A 20,519-nucleotide genomic window follows, 5' to 3' on the forward strand; every position below is an offset into this window, starting at 1 on the left:
GGCACCACCGCCAAGGGATGTCCCGGAGCCAGATCCTGCCTGGAATTGTGGATTCCACAAACGCCACTAGGATTTTGAGCGCACAAACTTCCGAGCAGTTCCCGAGCTGCTCCCAGGTTGCGGCTGATGGGGGCAGGTGGGGGCAGGTGGGGGCAGCTGAGATAAATCGGTCCCGCTGCAGCTGTTCCCACAATTCCCGAGCTAAATGTGGGAATTGCTGAGGGAAGCCTGTGAGGTTTGGGAAGGGAATATTCGGGTGGGGAAAGCGGCTCTTCAGGAACCTGGAGGCTGCAAACAGCACAGGGAGTGTGAGAGCCTTTTATTGCCATCACAGGGGTTCGTCTGGAAGGCAACAGAACAGAAAATCAAACCCTTCTCTGAGCAGCAAACATTTATCCATTTAATGAACCACTGTTCTAATTTAATTTGTTTAATGGGTGTCTTCAACTTGGCTAAATCCTAAAACACTTCAACAGTTGCTACCTGGGGCAGGGGAAGAGCTTTGAAATTTCTTTTGCTGTATAAAACCTGGAGATTGAGAAGAAGAAATGCCTTGGTTGATCAAAGCACTGGAATTGCTTTCAGAAATCACCTTTCCCCAAAGCTGAACGTACAAACTATGGAGCATTTCTGTCGCAGAGCCTGAGTCAGAGACCTTGGCAAGTTGGAAAAATGCAGCTCCTCAAATCCCATCCCTCCCTTTCTCCTCAGATTCCCAAGAGAAAACAAATTTAAGAGCTCCGAATGTTTTGGGTTATGGGCTAAGACAACACGAGCTTCAGCTGGTGTCTGCACATCAGCTGTGGAAACCATGTCATTTTTATTGTGTGTGCAAACATGCACAGTGGGAAAAGAATGCAGATTGTGTTCCCAGCCCTCTTCCCCGGAGGAGCAGAGCACACGGAATGGAATTCCACTCCCAAGCCCTCCATGCATTCACTCAGCTGGCCTGGCATGGATGGGCCCAACCTCTGCCACCCCAGCTCCTACTGGGATGGGAATTTCAGGACTAATCTGAGACTTCTCTGCAAAAGTTCAAAGGAAAAGCAAGAGGAATCCAGCAGGGAAAGAGGAGGGCTCCGTGGAGCTCAAGTGCTGCTGCTGGTGCTGCCCATGGCCATGGAGAGGATTTCCTTGTGGAAGCTGGCCTGTGCATTCATCAGGTGGAACAGGTTCAGGAAGATGCTGTCCTCCTCATCCCTGTCCCCTAGCAGGGCACAGAAAAGGAGGAGTGAAATGCAGGAATTCACCCAGGGAAGCTCAGGAGGTGAATCCCCCCGAGGCACAGCTCCCAGCACAGGGAGGCAGCAGCCTGAGCTCTGGGCTGGGCTTTAACCTCAGCCTCGGCCCAGGCAGCACAGGAAGAGCTCCTGGGAGAGCCAAGAAAAGGAGCTGGGCTGAGCTCAGCTCAGCTCAGCAGAGGGAGGCAGCAGCCTGAGCTGCTCTGCCCTTCCCACCCAAACCACTCTGAAATTCTGGAGATCTGTGATTTTATGTTCTCAAACCCCTGAGGCTCTGCAGGATTGCCCTGCCTGGGGAGGGAGGGAAGTTCCAGGCTGTTGTGGATGCCACAGCTGGCTCCAGAACTACTCCAGGGATAGGTTTTTCTTCAAGCTGGGTCTTGTGAGCTCTCAGAGAACTTACCCCATCTGAGATAGCCCAGCTACTTCGAATGGCATCAAACCAGTAGGATGGTTTTTGAGGTAGTGTTGGAAACAGAAAAGGTTTTAATAAAAGGCAAAATAACAAAGCTCTTACAGAGAAAAACTGAACTAGGGGCAAGAGGTTTTTGCTTTTGCTAAAGACACCCCACAAAAGAGATGATTTCCTTTGATCTCTTCTTTTTTTAGTGAATTACTGAGGTGGGACTTTTTGGCCTCTGTCCAATTGGCCAAAGGACCAAGCCTTAGGTTTGAGGTGAAGCCTTAAAGGTCTTAAGAGGTGTCTTTTTACCAAACTGAGGAGAGAAACTTTGGGGCTTTTTGCCTTTTTAAGGAGCCAAAGGATAATTTGGTCACTGTGTCAACAGGGGGCACATTCCTGGTGCTAAACCGAGCCTTACCAGCCAGCACTGCCTGCAGCATGTCCATGAGCATGCGAGCAAAGGAGTTCTCCAGGCACTGCAGGAAGTTGTTCCTCTCCCAGGGAGAGCTGAAAACCTTGCAGACCTTCTGCATCATCCTCACTGCCCAGTCCATGCAGTACAGGTCCTTCTCACACACCTGGAGGGCAGAGGAAGGATTTAAACCACAGTTTTTATGATGCAAGATCAAATCTTGGCACTCACCGTGGTTCTGGATCAGTTGTGCCAAGGCCTGGAAGATCAGGGGTTGTGATAAGGACACAGAGGCGGTTCTTGCTGGCACAAAGGGAATTCTGAACCTGTGGAAACCCTTCCCGTGGATCCCCCTGATGGGGAGACCCCTGAAAAGTTCTGTGCCAGGACTGAGAGATGAATGGGGCTTTTGGTTTTTTCATTCTTCAGGTTATTGCTGTTTATTTTTCTCTTACCAACACGCCATCATCTCAGACTTAGTGTGCAAAGAGAAGGCACCAAAAGTCACCAGACACACAGGTTCAAGGTCTTTTAAAGCTGTTCTGTCCAATTAACTCTTAGAATGTACTTTATTTCTACCTTTCTACCAATAACTAATTATTTGTTTGTCCATGCATTGTCCATTTTGTCTTTCTATCAATCACTCTGTGCCACCAACACTGCAGAAAATGGAGCAGATGGAGAACAAGGAGATCAGACAATGCCCCAAATCCTCCATCTTGTCTCCTACCCACCTCCATACTAAAAACCCAAATCTCCAAGTTTTTCACCCTGTGATAAACTACACCACTATCTATTTCACACACTCGTAGATTCCAGCTCATCCCAAAGTCTTGGAAGCTTTCTCCATGGAGGAAGGTTAAAAGCAGTGTTCTCCTGGGGGGTCAGGACTTCTCAGGACAGGCAGAGAAACATTCCCTGTGCCCTGGGCTCCAACATGAACCTTCTGCTGGTGGTGCTTCTCCTCAGGGATGTGCTGGACACAGAGCAGAGAGGTGGAAGAGCACCCAGCTCCTGGCTGGATTTATTCCTGGTGTGTGGGAGTGTCGCCCTGTTCATTTTAAAGTTCTTCTAAAAGTTTTCTATGCCTTCTGATCTGTTTACGTATCTCTGCTGGAGTTCTCACGCACTGTTCATGTAAATAATGATTGTTTTGCATTCTTCTTTGTGGGAGGAGAGAATTGATGGACTGTAGGTTTGACCAGTGTGGTTGGAGAGGTGGCAATTTCACCCTCCAATCCATGGTCACTTTTGGAATTCTATATGTTGTGAGGTCAGATCTCAGGGTCTGGGTGTCGAGGTGACCCCAAGAGTGTAAAAGTCCTTGTTCCCAGCCCGCACAGCCAAAGAAGTCTGAAATGCATAGGGTCGGCTTCTCAAGGTTGTTTATTTTCTCTTATCTATAACATTCTTTCTCTGCCCTGCTGAGCTCTGTCTAGCAGGTCGGCCATGGCATTCTGACTGCCCTCTGAGGCAGTGTTTACATTTTATACTAAAAACTATGTGTGCCATGTTTACAATAACGTGCTAATATCTATCATCTATGTTGGACAGTGTGTCTCTACCTTAAACCAATAGAAAAGTGTCACCATCACACCAAGACATGGAGGACAAGAAGGAGAAGAAGGTCAGGACACACCCAAATCCCTCCATCTTGACCCCCTGAACCCCATTCTAAAAATCCCCAAAATTCTACTTTTCCACTACCACACTACTCAAACCCTTGTGGCTTGTAATTCCTCACACAAAGTTGGCAGTTTTTTCCACGGGCTAAAATCAAAGCCAAAGGTCTTTTTTGACTTCGTGCCAGGGTCTCAAGAAAGCCAGGGCAGCCAGAGTGATGTCCTGGACTCCCACAGTCAGAAATAAAACTTCCTCTTTTTTCCCCTCTTTTGCATCCAGCATGAGCGTGTGAGTTATTTTGTGTCGTAGTGCAACATGGGAGCAGTGAGAAAAAAAACTTTTCCAGCCTGAGGCAGCAAATGTGGGGCAAAGAGGCTGAGCTGTACTCACCAGAACCATGAAGACCATGAGCCTGGCCAGCTCCACAGCCCTGCCATTCACAGCTTTGCTGGCCATGACGGTGAAGCAGATGCTGTTCCCACTCAGGAGCAGCAGCCGAGCGTTGTTCTCCATCAGCCACTCCTGGGGAACGACTTTGGAGCCGGGGGAGAGAGGATTTCAGTCAAATGGATTTAGAGAAAATTCTCAGAACTTGACAGAAGGTTTACATAGTGTGTATTTGTATGTAAACTTTGAGATAAGGAATGTTAACTTAGAAATGCGATAGAATAAGACATTGTTGAGAGAGAAATGGAACTAGAAATAAATTTTAAAGGATGGTCTTTTTTATAAGAGTAGATATTTTAGAGAAATGGAACTATCAAAGATGTTTTGTACTAAGACCTACAAGGAATAATTTTAGATAATTAGCTTTAAGACATTTACAACATAGTGTGACTAAAGCTGATAGGGTATAAAACGCTTATAGTGTATTTTAATTAGGAAATAGTTGGCTTCTAATTGTAATGGGGTGAATTATAACATCTGTATTGTCTCACCCTTCTCATGAAACTAAAAATAGAATAAAAGTTTTTAAAACACCTCTCAGTTGCCCCATCCCTGGGTCAGAAAAGGGTATAGGCCAACAACCTCTGAGCAGAAAAGTAGCAGTGAAATTGCACAAATAATCCCTACCAGTGATGGTTAGAGCTCTCCCCATCAACTCTGGGACACAGCCAAAACTCTCAGTGTAGCTGGTAAAAATTGCTCAGGAGAATTTTGCCTGAGCAAACTCCGTGTTTGGACAATGTTTCCCGAATAATTCAAGGCAAGATTTGAGTTTTAAAGGTCTGCATGGGTTCTTAAAAGATTTCTCTATGGGGAAAGACAGCCTGGATGTGTAAAACAAACTGGGTTTGTCTCATCCCAGCCTGGCTTCCCAGTGTGATGACTTTTCCAGCTAAGCCACAGCTACTGAGAGGAATTTTGCAGCACACAGATGGGTTTGGAGGACATGAGGATCCATAATCCCAGGGATTAATGATAAAGGCAAAAACACACCTGACAGCTCATCCACAAGACTGATAACATCATCTGCTGTCCATTCTCTAGCTTCTGTACCATACAGCAGCTTAATTGCATCAGCTAAACCCTTCAGACTGGTCTCATCTGTTGGTCCTTCTATCATTTTCTGCCAGACCACGTGTCCTGGGTGATATATCAATCACAACTGCTAGTGAGTGACAGTTTTTAAACAAGGAAGTTGCTAAACTGAGCCTCACAGCAGAGGCAGAGGAGAGGAATTCAGGTGACACCACTGAGGCTTTGTGATTATTTTCCATCTGTCACTTCAGCAGGGACAGTGAGTTGAACTTAAAGAAACCCAGGTTTAATAATAAAGTGGGAAAATGTGTTTTCCTTCAGGGAAATGGGTGCTTCTTTGAGATGGATTTGAGTCAAGTCTCCCCAGGCAGGGAGAAAAGAGGAACAGAGGTGTCATTTAATTTCTTCATTGAATTGTAACTTGTAGATATGCGTGTTTGTATGTATAATTTATATATTTTCTGTATGAAAATATATAAATTATTATTGTTGTCAAATATTTATTTATATAAATATATTTTCTGTATGTAAGTGATAGCTGGTTGAGCAGAACAATTTTTTCCCAGGGAATGCATTGGCTCCAATGGCTTCAGAAGGACAGAGGGCAGGTTCAGATTGGGTTTTAGGAAGGAATTCCTTCCCTTCCACCCTCATGGGGGGGATCCTGTGAGAGTGGTGAGGGGCCGGGATGGATTTCCCAGAGCAGCTATGGCTGCCTCATCCCTGCAAGTGTCCCAGGCCAGGGTGGATGGGGTTTGGAGCACCCCATTTGGGACAGCCCTGGTTTGGGACAGTGGGAGGTGTCCCTGCCCATGGCCGTGGTGACACCAGATGAGCTTCAACGTCCCTTCCACCCCAACCCATTCCACGACTCCACGATTCCAACACAATCCCATCTTTTGGGTTTTCCTGCCCAGGAAATCTCCTCCTGGAGGCCCTCCCTTTGCTCACCATCGCGGGAGGAGACGGGTCCGAAGATGATGTAGAGCAGGCGGGCCTGGTTGACCATGGGCCAGGGCTTGAGGATGCGAGTGAGCCAGAAGGCGGAGTCGCTGCGGCGGCTGTCGGGCAAGAGCAGCACCCCTCGGCAGAACAGGCGGATCCGCAGCTCCAGCCGCCGGGCACTGCCTGGAAAACACCGGCTGGGCTCAGCAACTCCCCAGCCTGGCTCCCTGCACCGCACTGCTTCTTCGTAGGAAGGGAAAGGGCAGTTTTTGTAACGTGTTTAATTCGGGTTTTGTCTCTCGCTTCCTGGGTTTTGGTGTTTTCCCCTAATTCGTGTGGGTGCACGCTCCGGGGTTTGGTTTCTGGGGTTTGGCAGTGGGAGGAAGGGTGGTGTGGCTGTGGATGGAGGGTTCCTCAGAAATCCCTTGTTCTCTGTTGGAAAATGGGAGAATTTCTTGAGAGGCATTTGTCCCATCGGTGCTGGGGTTCAGAAACAATAAACCTCACTTTTTACTGCTTCATTTTATTGCTAATTTTTACCTCTAATTAATTTCCCATTGACTTTATTGTTGTAGGTTAGGAAAGATTCAAATCCACAACCGATGAGTAGACACAAGCGATGCTTTGAATTGATAATGGGATGGCTTAAAATCCCTAACGGCCTCTCAAGACAAATAATTTCAGAGACAAAAGCCTTTCTCCGCTCTTGGGGAGGAACCGTGTCCATCAGGTGAAGCTGTAGGGTGCCCACAGAACTCCCAGCAGAGTCGGGGAGTTCCAAACCACCCTCAATCCCACAACCAAGAGCCATTTCCCCCTTCCCCGAGCTGGCGCTTTTGGGTTTTTGGGGCTGCTGGCTGTTCGGAGTTACCTGGTTTGCTGCTGACAACCGTCTGCACCTTCCGGGCTAAATTGCTGAGCTCCCAGAGGAAGTTGAACACCCGGTGGCACTCGAGCTCATCCCAGCCCGCGGTCAGGATCTGGAGGGGAAATGGGCTGAAAATGAGGAGGTTGAGCAGAAATTCCGTTCCCAATGCCAGCGCTCCCAGAAGATAAACACAATTTTATCCTGCAGTCTCCCAGGAGAGGGAGGGAAGGGTCATACCTGACTTACTTGATAGTGAAATTGGCCAGAAAAGAAATTTTCTAATATCATTTGAGGATTTAGAAAGCAGGGTTTCATCAGCCTGATGCCTCCCAGAATAAAAAACTGCTGAGAGTGTCCCAAAATCTGATTTGTGGCTGTTATGTGGAAGGGATTTGCTACAAAATGTCCCAGCACTAATAGTCCCCTGCTCTTCTAAGACAGGATTTTAATTTTTATGTTTGGTTTACATTAATTTTAAGCTACCAGAAGCAGAAACTGTTCTGGCCTTTGATGTGTGGAGCCATTTCCCTGGAAGCTAAAGCATCTCTGCTCTTGACCAGTGAATTTGGGGCTGTGTGATAAAATTCTCCCTTTCTCCTGTCTTCTTAGGTAATAAATTGCTAATTAAAAAACCCAGACTGGCTGGGAATGAAACCCAGACCAAGAAATCCTCAGCAGTCAAATCAGCAACTTCCAGCACCAGAAAGAAAACCCAGAGAACTGCATGAATCAACACCACCCCAAACCACACACATACAAAAAAAAAAAAAAGTTTATGCTTTAAAAAAATCATGCAAAACACAGATTAATTTAGGAAAATGGCTGAAATTTCCTTTTTTTTTTTCAATTCGTGCTACTTGCCGTGTGTGCATGGGGATACCGTACCTGTAAGAACACCCCGTAGCACTGCAGCCCCAGGCAGTGCAGGGGACTGGCACAACCATTCAGCTTGAAACAGGAAACCTGCAAGTGCAAACAGCCGTGGTTTGTCCTAATTAGGCAATAATTAATCGCCCTGATTGGTAAATCCTCTGTGCTCCTCGTGCTCCTCAGTTCCGAGAGGTGCAGCAGGATTCCCTCCCCTCTTGGTGTGAGTTACGGGAATGAGGTATTGGAATGGGTTATGAGAGGTGCTTTAGGGGGTTGAGTCAAAACTGGGGGTGTACAAAAGGGTTTGGGGAGGAAAAACCCAATTTTCAGGGAGGAAAACGCCATTTTTGGGGAGAAAACCCTCAATTTTCAGGGAGGAAAAACCCAATTTTCAGGGAGGAAAAATGTTGTTTTCAGGGAAGAAAAACCCAATTTTCAGGGAGAAAAACCTCCATTTTCGGGGAGGAAAAGCCCAGTTTTCAGGGATGAAAACCCCCATTTTCAGGGAGGAAAAACCCAAAAATTCGTGTACTCTCATGAGTACACCACCCAAAAAAAATCTCAAAATTAACGAAATATCCAATTAACAAACCAAAACCACTGCAACATGGATAGGGGGTTTTTACCTCAGGATTTTAATAAGGATCCACTTCACCGAGGTGGAATGCACCAAAATGCACACACCTCATAGATGGAGAATAAATTTATAGACCTTACAAATTAGCAGATCTAACAAGGATGCCCCAATGGATGAATGGAGTGATATTCTCCTATGGATGGGCCAAATAATCCATGGATAATCCATGGAGTTCTCCCCTGGATGGGCCAAATAATCCATGGATGTCTCATGGATAATCTGTGAAATTCTCCCCTGGATCAGCCAAATAATCCATGGATATCTCGTGGGTAATCCATGGAATTCTTCCCTGGATCAACCAAATAATCCATGGATATCTCGTGGGTAATCCATGGAATTCTTCCCTGGATCAACCAAATAATCCATGGATATCTCGTGGATAAACCATGGAATTCCTCCCTGGATCAACCAAATAATCCATGGATATCTCGTGGATAAACCATGGAATTCCCCCTTGGATGGGCCAAATAATCCATGGATATCTCATGGATAATCTGTGAAATTCTCCCCTGGATCAACCAAATAATCCATGGATATCTCGTGGGTAATCCATGGAATTCTTCCCTGGATCAACCAAATAATCCATGGATATCTCATGGATAATCTGTGAAATTCTCCCCTGGATCAGCCAAATAATCCATGGATATCTCGTAGATAATCCATGGAATTCTTCCCTGGATCAACCAAATAATCCATGAATATCTCGTAGATAATCCATGGAATTCCTCCCTGGATCAACCAAATAATCCATGGATATCTCGTAGATAATCCATGGAATTCCTCCCTGGATCAACCAAATAATCCATGGATATCTCATAGATAATCCATGGAATTCCTCCCTGGATCAACCAAATAATCCATGGATATCCTGTGGATAATCCATGGAATTCCCTCTAGGATGGGCCAAATAATCCATGGATATCTCATGGATAATCCATGGAATTCCACCCTGGATCAACAGAATAATCCATGGATATCCTGTGGATAATCCATGGAATTCCTCCCTGGATGGGCCAAATCTCTGATTTTTAAAATATTAATATAAAGAATAATTATTATAACTATATATATATATATATATATATATATATATATATATATATATGATATTTATGTTTATATATTTATAATTATAATTATAATTATAATTTAAAGTATATTATTATAGTAATATAAAAATTAAAAATAATATAAATGTTAACAGACATTACTATAAATATTACTATAGATATCACTATAAATATTAGTGCAAATATTAATGTAAATATTACCATTAAATCAATATTAAAATTAACAAATAAAAATTGTAAAAGGGTTGTAAAATTTAAAAATGATGACATTTTAATTTTAAATTTAATACAATAAACGTTGATATAAAATAATAATAATATTTCTATGAAATGTATATTATAAAAAGAGAAAAAAAATCATCTTGGCCTCAGACTTACCCCTGAGAGCACCTTGTGCACATACTTGAGCCTGTCTCTGGTGGGCAGCAGCAGCGTGCACCTCTTGAGCAGCAGCCCTGTGGCAGAGGGGGGCAACACACACAGCTCTGGGGGTGCTCAGACACTGCCGGAGCATCCTCAGGGCAGAATAATATTAATAATAATAATAATAATAATAATAATAATAATAATAATAATAATAATAATAATAATAATAATAATACAGCCTGGAAATGGAAATACAGATAATAAAATAATAATAAAAAAATTATAATACAGCTTGAAAATGGAAATACAGCGAAAATGCTGCTGCTCTGAGGTTGTAAGAGCCCGTGACCAGAGATGGGGGATTCCAGGGAAAAAAAGATCATTTTCAGGGAGGAAAAAGCCCAATTTTCAGGGAGGAAATACCCCAATTTCAGGAAGGAGATCCCCCAATTTCAGGGAGGAGATCCCCCAATTTCAGGGAGGAAAAAGCCCATTTTCAGAGAGGAAAAAGCCCATTTTTCAGGGAGGAAAACCTCAATTTTTAGGGAGGAAAAAGCTAATTTTTCAGGGAGGAAAAATCCCAACTTTTAGGGAGGAGAAACCACATTTTAAGGTAGGAAAACCTCCAATTTCTGGGAGGAAAAAGCCCAATTTTCAGGGACGAAAACACCCAATTACAGGGAGGAAAACCTCCATTTTCAAGGATGAAAAATCTCAATATTCAGGGAGGAAAAACCCTTACATGTAACTATATATATATAGTTATATATCTATATAACTTGCCCATATATAACCATAGGCTAGTTTTATATATATATATATATATATATATATATATATATATATATATAAAACTAGCTGCAGTTATAGGCAAGCCTGAAGACCCTTTAGTTTTGGTTCCATTGCATTACATATTTTTCTTTGCTGAGCATCTTAACCCATAATCAATCAATCAATCAATCAATCAATACCTTAACTGTTACCTATAGCCTATCACAATTAGTCATTACCTTATTATGGTCAATGCTATCCAATCACACGAGTTAAACTTTAAGCTTTAAGTTGTTTTTCTCTTTTCTTACAGTGGAAAATTCTTAGAATTCTTAGATTTTTTTTTCTACTTGCCACATCGACATGGTTGCTTGCCTGTGGTGTCTTTCTGCTTTTTCTAATACCTATTTCTGCTTGGTAAAAACATCTTTTTTTGTTTGTGGCCAACATATCCTTTGCTCTGGTCATAAAACCTCCTTCCAACTGGATTTAAGCTTTGCTTTCTTAGTTATCCAGCAAGACTGGCTCAGGAATTGTCAATTTAGGCATTTATTGTTATTCTGTATCAAAACTTGCTTCCATCTCTATTCTGTTCCACATTCAGGGATCTTTCTGGGATACTGTTGGAGCCCTGGATGCTGAGAATTTTAAACTTTCTGTGCTGAAAGGCACAGAGCCACAGGAGAGCACTGCATTCCGCCTGAGGCTGTGGAGAAAGCTTCCAAAATTGACTGATAGCACTGGGATTGTGGGTGTGGAGTTGGTTAGGAGTGTGTAACAGCACAGGGTGGAAAACTCAGAGTTTGGGCTTTTAGAATATAGAAATAAATATGGGGCAAGATGGAGGTTTTAGGTGGAGACAGGTTGTTCTTCTTCACCTTCTTCTTCCCTCTTCTCCATGGGTTTGGGGGGTGTTTTGTAACTGGGCAGAGAAGTCCACAGTGCTGGCTTTGAGGGATCAGTGATTGGGTTAAAAGTGAAAATAATTTAGGTGTCATTTCTTAATGGGATAGTTTAGCCTTAAAAGACCTTGTAACAAGGGACAGTTGGCCATTTTGTGCCTTGCTGATGAGAGAGTGCAGAACTCACTGCTGTGAGGCTGGAACACTGCTAAGGAGCAATAAACACCTGAGTCTGAACACAAACCATCCTCTCGAGTGCCTCCATCCCCACCCTGACAGAGGCAGGAAAAACAGGCAGAGAACCCCCACCATACATATCTGTGAAACTTTCTTGTCAAAAGTTCATCTTTCCCAACATGGGGTGAAAGGAGCAGGGATTTGTGTTTGGAGCAGGGGTAGCAGGGCCTTCTTTTCCCAAAGGAATATTTGCAGGGAGTTCCCAGCTCCCTGCACCAGCTCTAAGTTGTTCATGGTGGTGTTTAAAGCCCCTGTTACTCACAGTTGGAGCTGTATTAAAATTCCTGCCTTGGTTTGGGAATTACAGCTGTTCAAAATATTGGCAGAAATGTTTAACTTGCTGCACCTCTGTGCTGGTTTTCCCCTTACATCATCCTCCAGTTTTTTTCAGGGTAGCCACATGCTCTAAGAAGCAAATATTCTGAAATTCCTTAATGTAAAACATAGCAGAGAGTGAAATTTATTCTGATGTTTGGCATGTCAGAGTCTGGAGCTCATTATCCTGAGGAACAGCTGGTTGTTGAGCAGAATTTCTTCTACACTCTTGACAGAAACTGGGTTAACAGCTTGCACTCAAAGCCTTTCACCAGGATAAAATATATATATACTGCTTGTTAATTAACCAAGGAATCCACTGAAAAGCCTGGAGTTTCCCAGGGGAAAATAAAAAAAAAAAAAGAAAAAAAAAAAAAAGAAATTTTTCTCAAAAAAAGAAAAAAAAATCCTAAAACCACATCATTTTTTCCCAAGGTCAGGAAGTACTTTGTGGATTTGCTGTGGTTCTGAAGTGACTCTTGCCTGGCTCAGAGCGTGTCAGCATTCCTGCAGACAGCCATCATTTATTCATCTGCCCCAAAGCTCAGCCAAGTCCATTTTTTATGGACTAGCTCAGGCTTTGGAGAGCTCCCCGAGGAGCAGCTGCAAGGACAGCTCAGCTCCACACCAGAGCCATCCACGAGGGGAAAAACGTGTGGAGGACACAACAGGGTTGAGCAAAAGGTGATTTTTGCCAGCAGTTTATTCCTGCTGCAGTGTAAATATTGATTTTGCAGCCAGCCCTACCAGGAACCTTCCCCTAAGCCTCCCACTGTGACACAGCCAAAGAATTTATATATATATATTATTTTTTAAATATGTGTTTTGTGTTTTACTCCTACTGCTGCTGCAGGGGTGGGCTCACACCTACATTTAAATAAAAAGGTGCCATTTTGGGTGAGATTACTACAAAGCAATGCTGATTTCTTTTAAAGAATTACAAGGTTTCAGGCTTCCTTTTAAAGAGGAAATACTCAGATAAATATTAAAAGGTATTTTAAGATACCTCCAAACCTCCATGGTTTGCTTACAATAGGTTTTTATTCTAAATGGTTTGAACAGCTTTCCTTTACCTTATGTAATTTAATGTATTTAATGTGTTTAATGTCTTTATCTAATGTCATTAGTGCCTTTATTTAATGTATTTAATGCCTTTATTTAATGTCTTTACAGCTTTTATTTAATGTATTTAATGCCTTTATTTAATGGATTTTAACACCTTTATTTAATGTCTTTAGTGCATTTATTTAATGTATTTAATGCCTTTATTTAATGTCTTTAGTGCCTTTATTTAATGTTTTTAGTGCTTTTATTTAATGTATTTAATGGCTTTTAACACCTTTATTGAATGTCTTTAGTGCCTTTACTGAATGCATTTAATGCCTTTATTTAAGGGGCAGGACAAGCAGGGTTTTTCCCCTAAATCAGAAATTTTGGGACACCTGGAGAAGGCAGGACAGGCAGGGTTTTTTTCCATAAATCAGAAATTTTGGGATGCCCAGAAGAGAGAGGACACGCAGGTTTTTTTGGTTTTTTGTTTTTTTTTCCATAATCAGAAATTTTGGGATGCCCAGCAGGGTTTTTTTCCATAAATCAGAATTTTTGGGACACCTGGAGAAGGCAGGACAGGCAGGGTTTTTTTCCATAAATCAGAAATTTTGGGATGCCCAGAAGGGGTGGGACAAGCAGGGTTTTTTCCATAAATCAGAATTTTTGGGACACCTGGAGAAGGCAGGACAGGCAGGGTTTTTTTCCATAAATCAGAAATTTTGGGATGCCCAGAAGAGAGAGGACACGCAGGTTTTTTTGGTTTTTTGTTTTTTTTTCCATAATCAGAAATTTTGGGATGCCCAGCAGGGTTTTTTTCCATAAATCAGAATTTTTGGGACACCTGGAGAAGGCAGGACAGGCAGGGTTTTTTTCCATAAATCAGAAATTTTGGGATGCCCAGAAGGGGTGGGACAAGCAGGGTTTTTTCCCTAAATCAGAATTTTTGGGACACCTGGAGAAGGCAGGACAGGCAGGGGTTTTTTCCATAAATCAGAAATTTTGGGGTAACCAGAAGGGGTGGGACAAGCAGGGTTTTTTCCATAAATCAGAATTTTTGGGACACCTGGAGAAGGCAGGACAGGCAGGGTTTTTTTCCATAAATCAGAAATTTTGGGATGCCCAGAAGGGGTGGGACAAGCAGGGTTTTTTCCATAAATCAGAAATTTTGGGACACCTGGAGAAGGCAGGACAGGCAGGGGTTTTTTCCATAAATCAGAAATTTTGGGATGCCCAGAAGGGGCAGGACAAGCAGGGTTTTTTCCATAAATCAGAAATTTTGGGACACCTGGAGAAGGCAGGACAGGCAGGGTTTTTTTCCATAAATCAGAAATTTTGGGATGCCCAGAAGGGGTGGGACAAGCAGGGTTTTTTCCATAAATCAGAAATTTTGGGACACCTGGAGAAGGCAGGACAGGCAGGGTTTTTTTCCATAAATCAGAAATTTTGGGATGCCCAGAAGGGGTGGGACAAGCAGGGTTTTTTTCCATAAATCAGAATTTTTGGGACACCTGGAGAAGGCAGGACAGGCAGGGTTTTTTTCCATAAATCAGAAATTTTGGGATGCCCAAAAGGGGTGGGACAAGCAGGGTTTTTTCCATAAATCAGAATTTTTGGGACACCTGGAGAAGGCAGGACAGGCAGGGTTTTTTTCCATAAATCAGAAATTTTGGGATGCCCAGAAGGGGTGGGACAAGCAGGGTTTTTTCCATAAATCAGAATTTTTGGGACACCTGGAGAAGGCAGGACAGGCAGGGTTTTTTTCCATAAATCAGAAATTTTGGGATGCCCAGAAGGGGTGGGACAAGCAGGGTTTTTTCCATAAATCAGAATTTTTGGGACACCTGGAGAAGGCAGGACAAGCAGGACATTTTCCATAACTCAGAAATTTTAGGACAACTAAAGGTGCATGACAAGCAGAGTGGTTGTTGTTTTCTCCTTTTTTTTTTTTTTTCATAACTCAGAAATGATGGAAGAATTCCAGGCAATTCCTCAGTGCTGGAAGGGATTCTTTTGCTTATTCTTTTGGCCACATCCTCAGCATTCCCCTGCTCATACACATGCCAGGAGACAGATTTGGAGGGAGTTTTGCTCTCACCTAGAGCTCTGTAGTGCTCCAGGATGGAGGCTCCTTCTCTCCTGGCGGGGAGCTCCTGGTGGAAATCCTGCAGCAGCAGCCGGCGGCTCCCTGATGAGGTGGAGATGTAATTAATCAGGAGGCTGCTGATGGTTTTGGACACCATGCTCAGCATGCTGATGTCCTTCACTGCAAAAGCAAAGCCCAGTGTGTAAAAAATGCATATTTATTAAAATGAATATTATATGTGTAATGGTAGAAAGTTATGCTGTATTTATTCTCTTAAGTAGTGTGTTAAATATAGGTTTAGGTTATAATACAATGTTAAAATAGAAACTATGTGATGTAAGATATTTTTTTTACTAGCTCAAGAAAAGGGATAAGATAATCAAGAAACTCTTAGCATAGAGATAACAGGGACAGGAAACCTGAAGAGTTACAGCCTCCTTATGGGAAAAGACAAACATTCTTCCACCTTCTCTCCTATGGAACCACCAGGATTAAGGGGAAGAAGTTGACAAAACCCAGAAAAATTCTTAATTTTTAAGGAATTATGCATCATGTATGAGATATATGAATATGCAACAGGCTGTTGCTGTTAAGGGTTATTCCTTTGTTCACAAGGCATGGTTTTGGCCACTTAGTGCCCAAAAACAACCAGACGTCAAAATTCTTTGCTTTTTATTGTCTTATAGTGTCCTAACCCTCATTGTCCAAATTCTTATTACTCTAATTTTATTACTATTTTTAATAACTATTTTATTGCTAATAAACTTTTAAGATTTTTAAAAAACAAGTGATTGGTGTTTTTCACACCCAGGACACTCCTAAATCCCCACTGCAAGGGAAAAAGTGTTGATCACCAGTCAATTACTTCTTCTGGCTTCAAAAGAACAAGGCCAAGAAATGAGATTTCTAAATAAAACAGAAATTAATTACTGTTGGTCTGCTTTGCCAGCGAACTGGAGTGATTAGAAACAGATCTAAGGAGTAATTTTCATATTTGATAGGCAGAAAACAACTTCAAAGAGATTGTCAAATATGTATTGTTGAAATATCATTGCAGTTTTGGTCAGTTGTTCTTCCATACTTAAAAAGCTGAAAATTTGAAATCACATAAAATTATTTTTAACTACTTAAAAGTTAGAGTGACGCTTTGTAAATTAAAAAAAAAAAAAAAAAAAAAAAAAGAAAAAAATTAAAAAATAAATGGTGATTGTCAGATGTTGATGCTTCTGATCAGGCCCTCACCTGAGAGATAATTCAACACCATTTGGAAGATCTCCAAGGGAAGCGTTTGGAAATCCCCCAGCGCGGGCAGGGCCGGGGAATCCCTGCCCGGGGTGCGGCCGGAGCGGCGGCGGCTCCGCCTCTGCTTCTGCCGGGGGAGCGGGGCGCGGCCGCTCCCCGCGCTCCAGGTCATTGCTCCTGTGCTCCCACCAACAGCGCCTGCAGAAAAACCAAAAATACACATTCAAGTCTGATTTTCTGAGGAGGAGAGGGCTCCCAGAATGAGGAAATCACTGCCTCTGAGGCACTGAGAGTGAAAATCTTGTGGGGTAAACCGCTTGGATTCAGTGAAAGCAATCTGCTGAATAACTTTGAGTAGGTAAAGAATAAAATGTGTTCTGACTTATTTATAAGAATAAGTTATAATAATATATAATAATATAAATAATAAAATATAAAAATATATAATATAAATAATAATAATCGTATATAATAATATAAAATAAATAAGAAATAAATATGTATTATAGTGTAAATAATACAAAATATATAATAATACATATTAATAATAACAAATAATATTTATAATATATAATATATAATAATATAATATAATATAATATAATATAATATAATATAATATATAATACATAATATAATATAATATAATATAATATAATATAATATAACTAATATACTATACTATACTATAATATAATATAATAAATATATAATATACAATATATTATATTTTATTATGTATTATTATATCATACAATATAATATATATATATTACATATATATATAATATAATATAATATAATATAATATAACATTACATTACATTACATTACATTATATTATATTATATTATATTATATTATATTATATTATATTATATTATATTATATATTGTGTATTTTATATTATATTGTATTTTATTATATTTATTATATTATATTTATTATATTTTATTATATTTATTATATTATATTACATTTATTATATTTTATTATGTTATATTTATTATATTATCAACAATAATATAATTTTAGAAATAATATTACTGATATAATTATGATAATTAATAGTAATTTAGTGTGTTGAAATGTGTAAATAAATAAATCATAAACATAAATAATGCCTAAGGGAATGGAGGGTTCTGCTGATTTTGGGGGAGGAAGAGGCAAAAGCACCGAGGGCACAGAAAGTGAGGAAAGCAGCTCTGGAGAGGAATTTTTGGGGAATTCCCTGTGAATTAACAACATTTCATTTGTCACACTCATTATTCAACAGAACAGCAAAATGCCAGGGCTGTTATTGGAAGGATCGTCACCGTTCCTTCAGCGTGATAATTACTGGTTGTGCAGGACCAAACTGAAGATTAAAAGCACTGAAGTGATGCTTCAAACCCTCCTTTTCCTGCAGCACCTTAATTTCGTGTAATGTGATATAAAAATAATTTATTTATAAACAAAATTAATTTTTTTAAATTGAAATGCATTAAATAAATTTATTTTTATGGATTAAAAATTAAAATAAATAAATTTTCACTGTCCACAGTGAGGGCTCTGTTTGTGCTGAGAAATCAGGGAATTTTGGGGAAAAAACACGCGGGGCTGGCAGGACCTGGGGACACTGGGAACTGTACATTTAAGGAATTTTTTGTGTCGCTGGGAGCGTTTTTAATTTAGCTGTGGGATATTTCTGGCTTGCTAAAGCAGCTGAAAACTTTCACAGGGCTCGGGAGCAAATGTGACTGCTGCTAAAATTCGTGGGTTTAGGGTTTTAGGAGGGGAAAATTGACAAAAGGCCTTGAAGAAAAATCATCTATAGATAAAATTATATTAAAAATTATTATCTTCTAAAAGCAGGGATTTTTTACACACAGAATTGTGGATTCTGTATAAATCCCCTGTGTGCCACAGAAAAATCAGCCCATTCCCTGTTTATGACCAGGCACCACTAAACTTGGCTAAATCTGGTGCATATTTCTGATCCAGGCTTTAGAAATAAAGTTGCAATCCTAAAATACTTTCTTCTCCTCCCACTCTCTGTCTGGAGCTGGGGGGATTTTTTTAAATTTAAAAAAAAAAAAAATTTCCAGTGATTTTTTTCAAAAATCTTTCCTTGGCTCTCCAGTTGTGGAAGGGAAAATACTTTGCCACCAGCGAGGTTTTTGGCAAGGATTTGTCTAATATTTGTCTGTTTCTGCCCAATCTGGTCAAAGTTAAATTGATTATCGCTGTTTTAATGCGGAGCAGAGCTAGGTAAAATTAATGTCAATAAAACTGAGTGCAAACAGCCAGTTTTAAAGCCTTCCCTGAAAGCTCCCATTTGCTCCCTCTTTGATTTAATTTTTTTTTTGTTGTTTTTTTATTTCTTAGGGAGTTGAGCCAGAGCGGGGCAATGGGCTGTGCATCTCCATCTGCTGCTGGGACACCAGTGTTTGGAGAACTGCTTAATCCACACTGGAAATTGAAAGGTAAATGTTAAATATTTAACAAGCTCAACTCATAATATTAGCTAAGAAGGGTCATCTTATTTGTGGCTATAAACTAATTTGTTTACAAGGCAGAAAGCATCAACTTCCACCCATGTTGGCCTTAAGCAGTCGCTAAAGTCCTGCTAATGGATGCACTTTAGTCCTGATATTTCTCGGAGCCCTGTGTTAGCATTTGGCAAACATTTATTGCAAAAAAGGTGTTTACTCTGGAGATTGGGTTGGGATGTTTCCCTTTCCCTTCCTCATCACCCCAGCATAAAACCCAGTGGCTTTGAATATTAACTCGTTGGGGGTTTTCATTTGTTTTTCCCGTTTTTTCTCTCGTCTTTCCTGGTATAAAAATTGAGTGGAAGAAAATAGAAGTAAATAAAATAATCATTTTCAAGCACAAGGTGAAATGGAGGATGACAAACTTTAGAACATGGAGTGCACCCCACGCAGTTACCTTGTTACCCCTAACCTACACGGAAAATTTTTGTTTAAAAAGAGTGGTTTTATTTATGATAACTGCTCTGTGTAAGACTGATGGTGCAAATCGGTCCCAAAACCTAAATTGGAGAAAATGTGAATATAAAGCAGAGCTGAGGGTTCCTGGCCCTGTTGTTGATGGCGGCCGGGTTGTGTGAGGGGACTGGCTCCCAACAGAGGAGGAAAACACTAAAAATTGCCTCTTTTTCCCTCACTCCAGCCTGGATTTGCTCCTCAGGCTTCAATATTTGATAAAACGGGTTATTTTTGGTTATTTTTGGCCTTTTACCTGTGGCTTTGAGTCAGATTTGGTCGGGCTATGACCTTTAGGCCAAAGGATGGGCCAGGCTGTGTCCTCCACCACGAGCCCTCTCCCCCAGGCTCCCAAACTTCATGGCTAAAGGGCTGAAACGGGGGACCTGCACCCCAAAAACCTGCGTAAAATTCACAGAGCATGTCTCACGGTTGATGATGCTCACATAAAACACTTTATCAGCTGCTTTTTACCTCAGGGAAACCCCCTCTCCACAAACAGCCCGCAGCGAGCTCTGAGGGAGCAGCAGGGGATGGGGGTGTGGGGTCACCAACCCCCGTGTCCCTGAGGGGGAAAGAAACCCCAGACCGCCGTTTAAAAATTATTACTGTGCAAAATGCGTATTTTATGATCGGCTTTTCGCAACTATTAAATTGGATACGGTATGTATTGTGTTGTATTGATTGGAAGTGCTGTATTAACATTTTAATGGTATGGTAAATGTAGTTTTGTAGTTAAAATAGAGCCTATGTATGTGGGTTTTTTTTTTTACTAGCTCAAGCAAGAGATGAGATAATGAAGAAACTCTTCACACAGAGATGACAATGATGGGGGCCCATAAAGAATTACTGCCTCCTTATCGGAAAAGACAAACATTCTTCCACCTTCTCTCTGTCTGTATGGAACCACCAGGATTAAGGGGAAGAAGTTGACAAAAACCAGAAAAGTTCTTAATTTGCAAGGAATTTATGCATCATGTATGAGATGTATGAATATGCAACAGGCTATTGCTTT

The 20,519-nt window shown here is 41.2% G+C and overlaps 1 protein-coding gene across 1 annotated transcript; it reads right to left on the reverse strand.

Moving 5' to 3' along the window:
• Positions 1-414: 414 nt before the first annotated feature.
• On the reverse strand, positions 415-16,629 carry FBXO47 (F-box protein 47). The gene is made up of 10 exons (XM_068211751.1): positions 16,518-16,629; positions 15,288-15,455; positions 9,930-10,006; positions 7,860-7,937; positions 6,978-7,086; positions 6,113-6,289; positions 5,120-5,266; positions 4,070-4,212; positions 2,063-2,222; positions 415-1,207 (listed from the first exon to the last, which is right to left on the reverse strand). The coding sequence occupies exons 1-10, from the start codon at positions 16,537-16,539 to the stop codon at positions 1,089-1,091; spliced, it is 1,200 nt and encodes a 399-aa protein (XP_068067852.1). The 5' UTR covers positions 16,540-16,629; the 3' UTR covers positions 415-1,088.
• Between the last annotated feature and the right edge of the window lie 3,890 nt (positions 16,630-20,519).

Source organism: Anomalospiza imberbis, chromosome 22 (assembly GCF_031753505.1).
Source record: "Anomalospiza imberbis isolate Cuckoo-Finch-1a 21T00152 chromosome 22, ASM3175350v1, whole genome shotgun sequence".
Taxonomy (NCBI): domain Eukaryota; kingdom Metazoa; phylum Chordata; class Aves; order Passeriformes; family Viduidae; genus Anomalospiza; species Anomalospiza imberbis.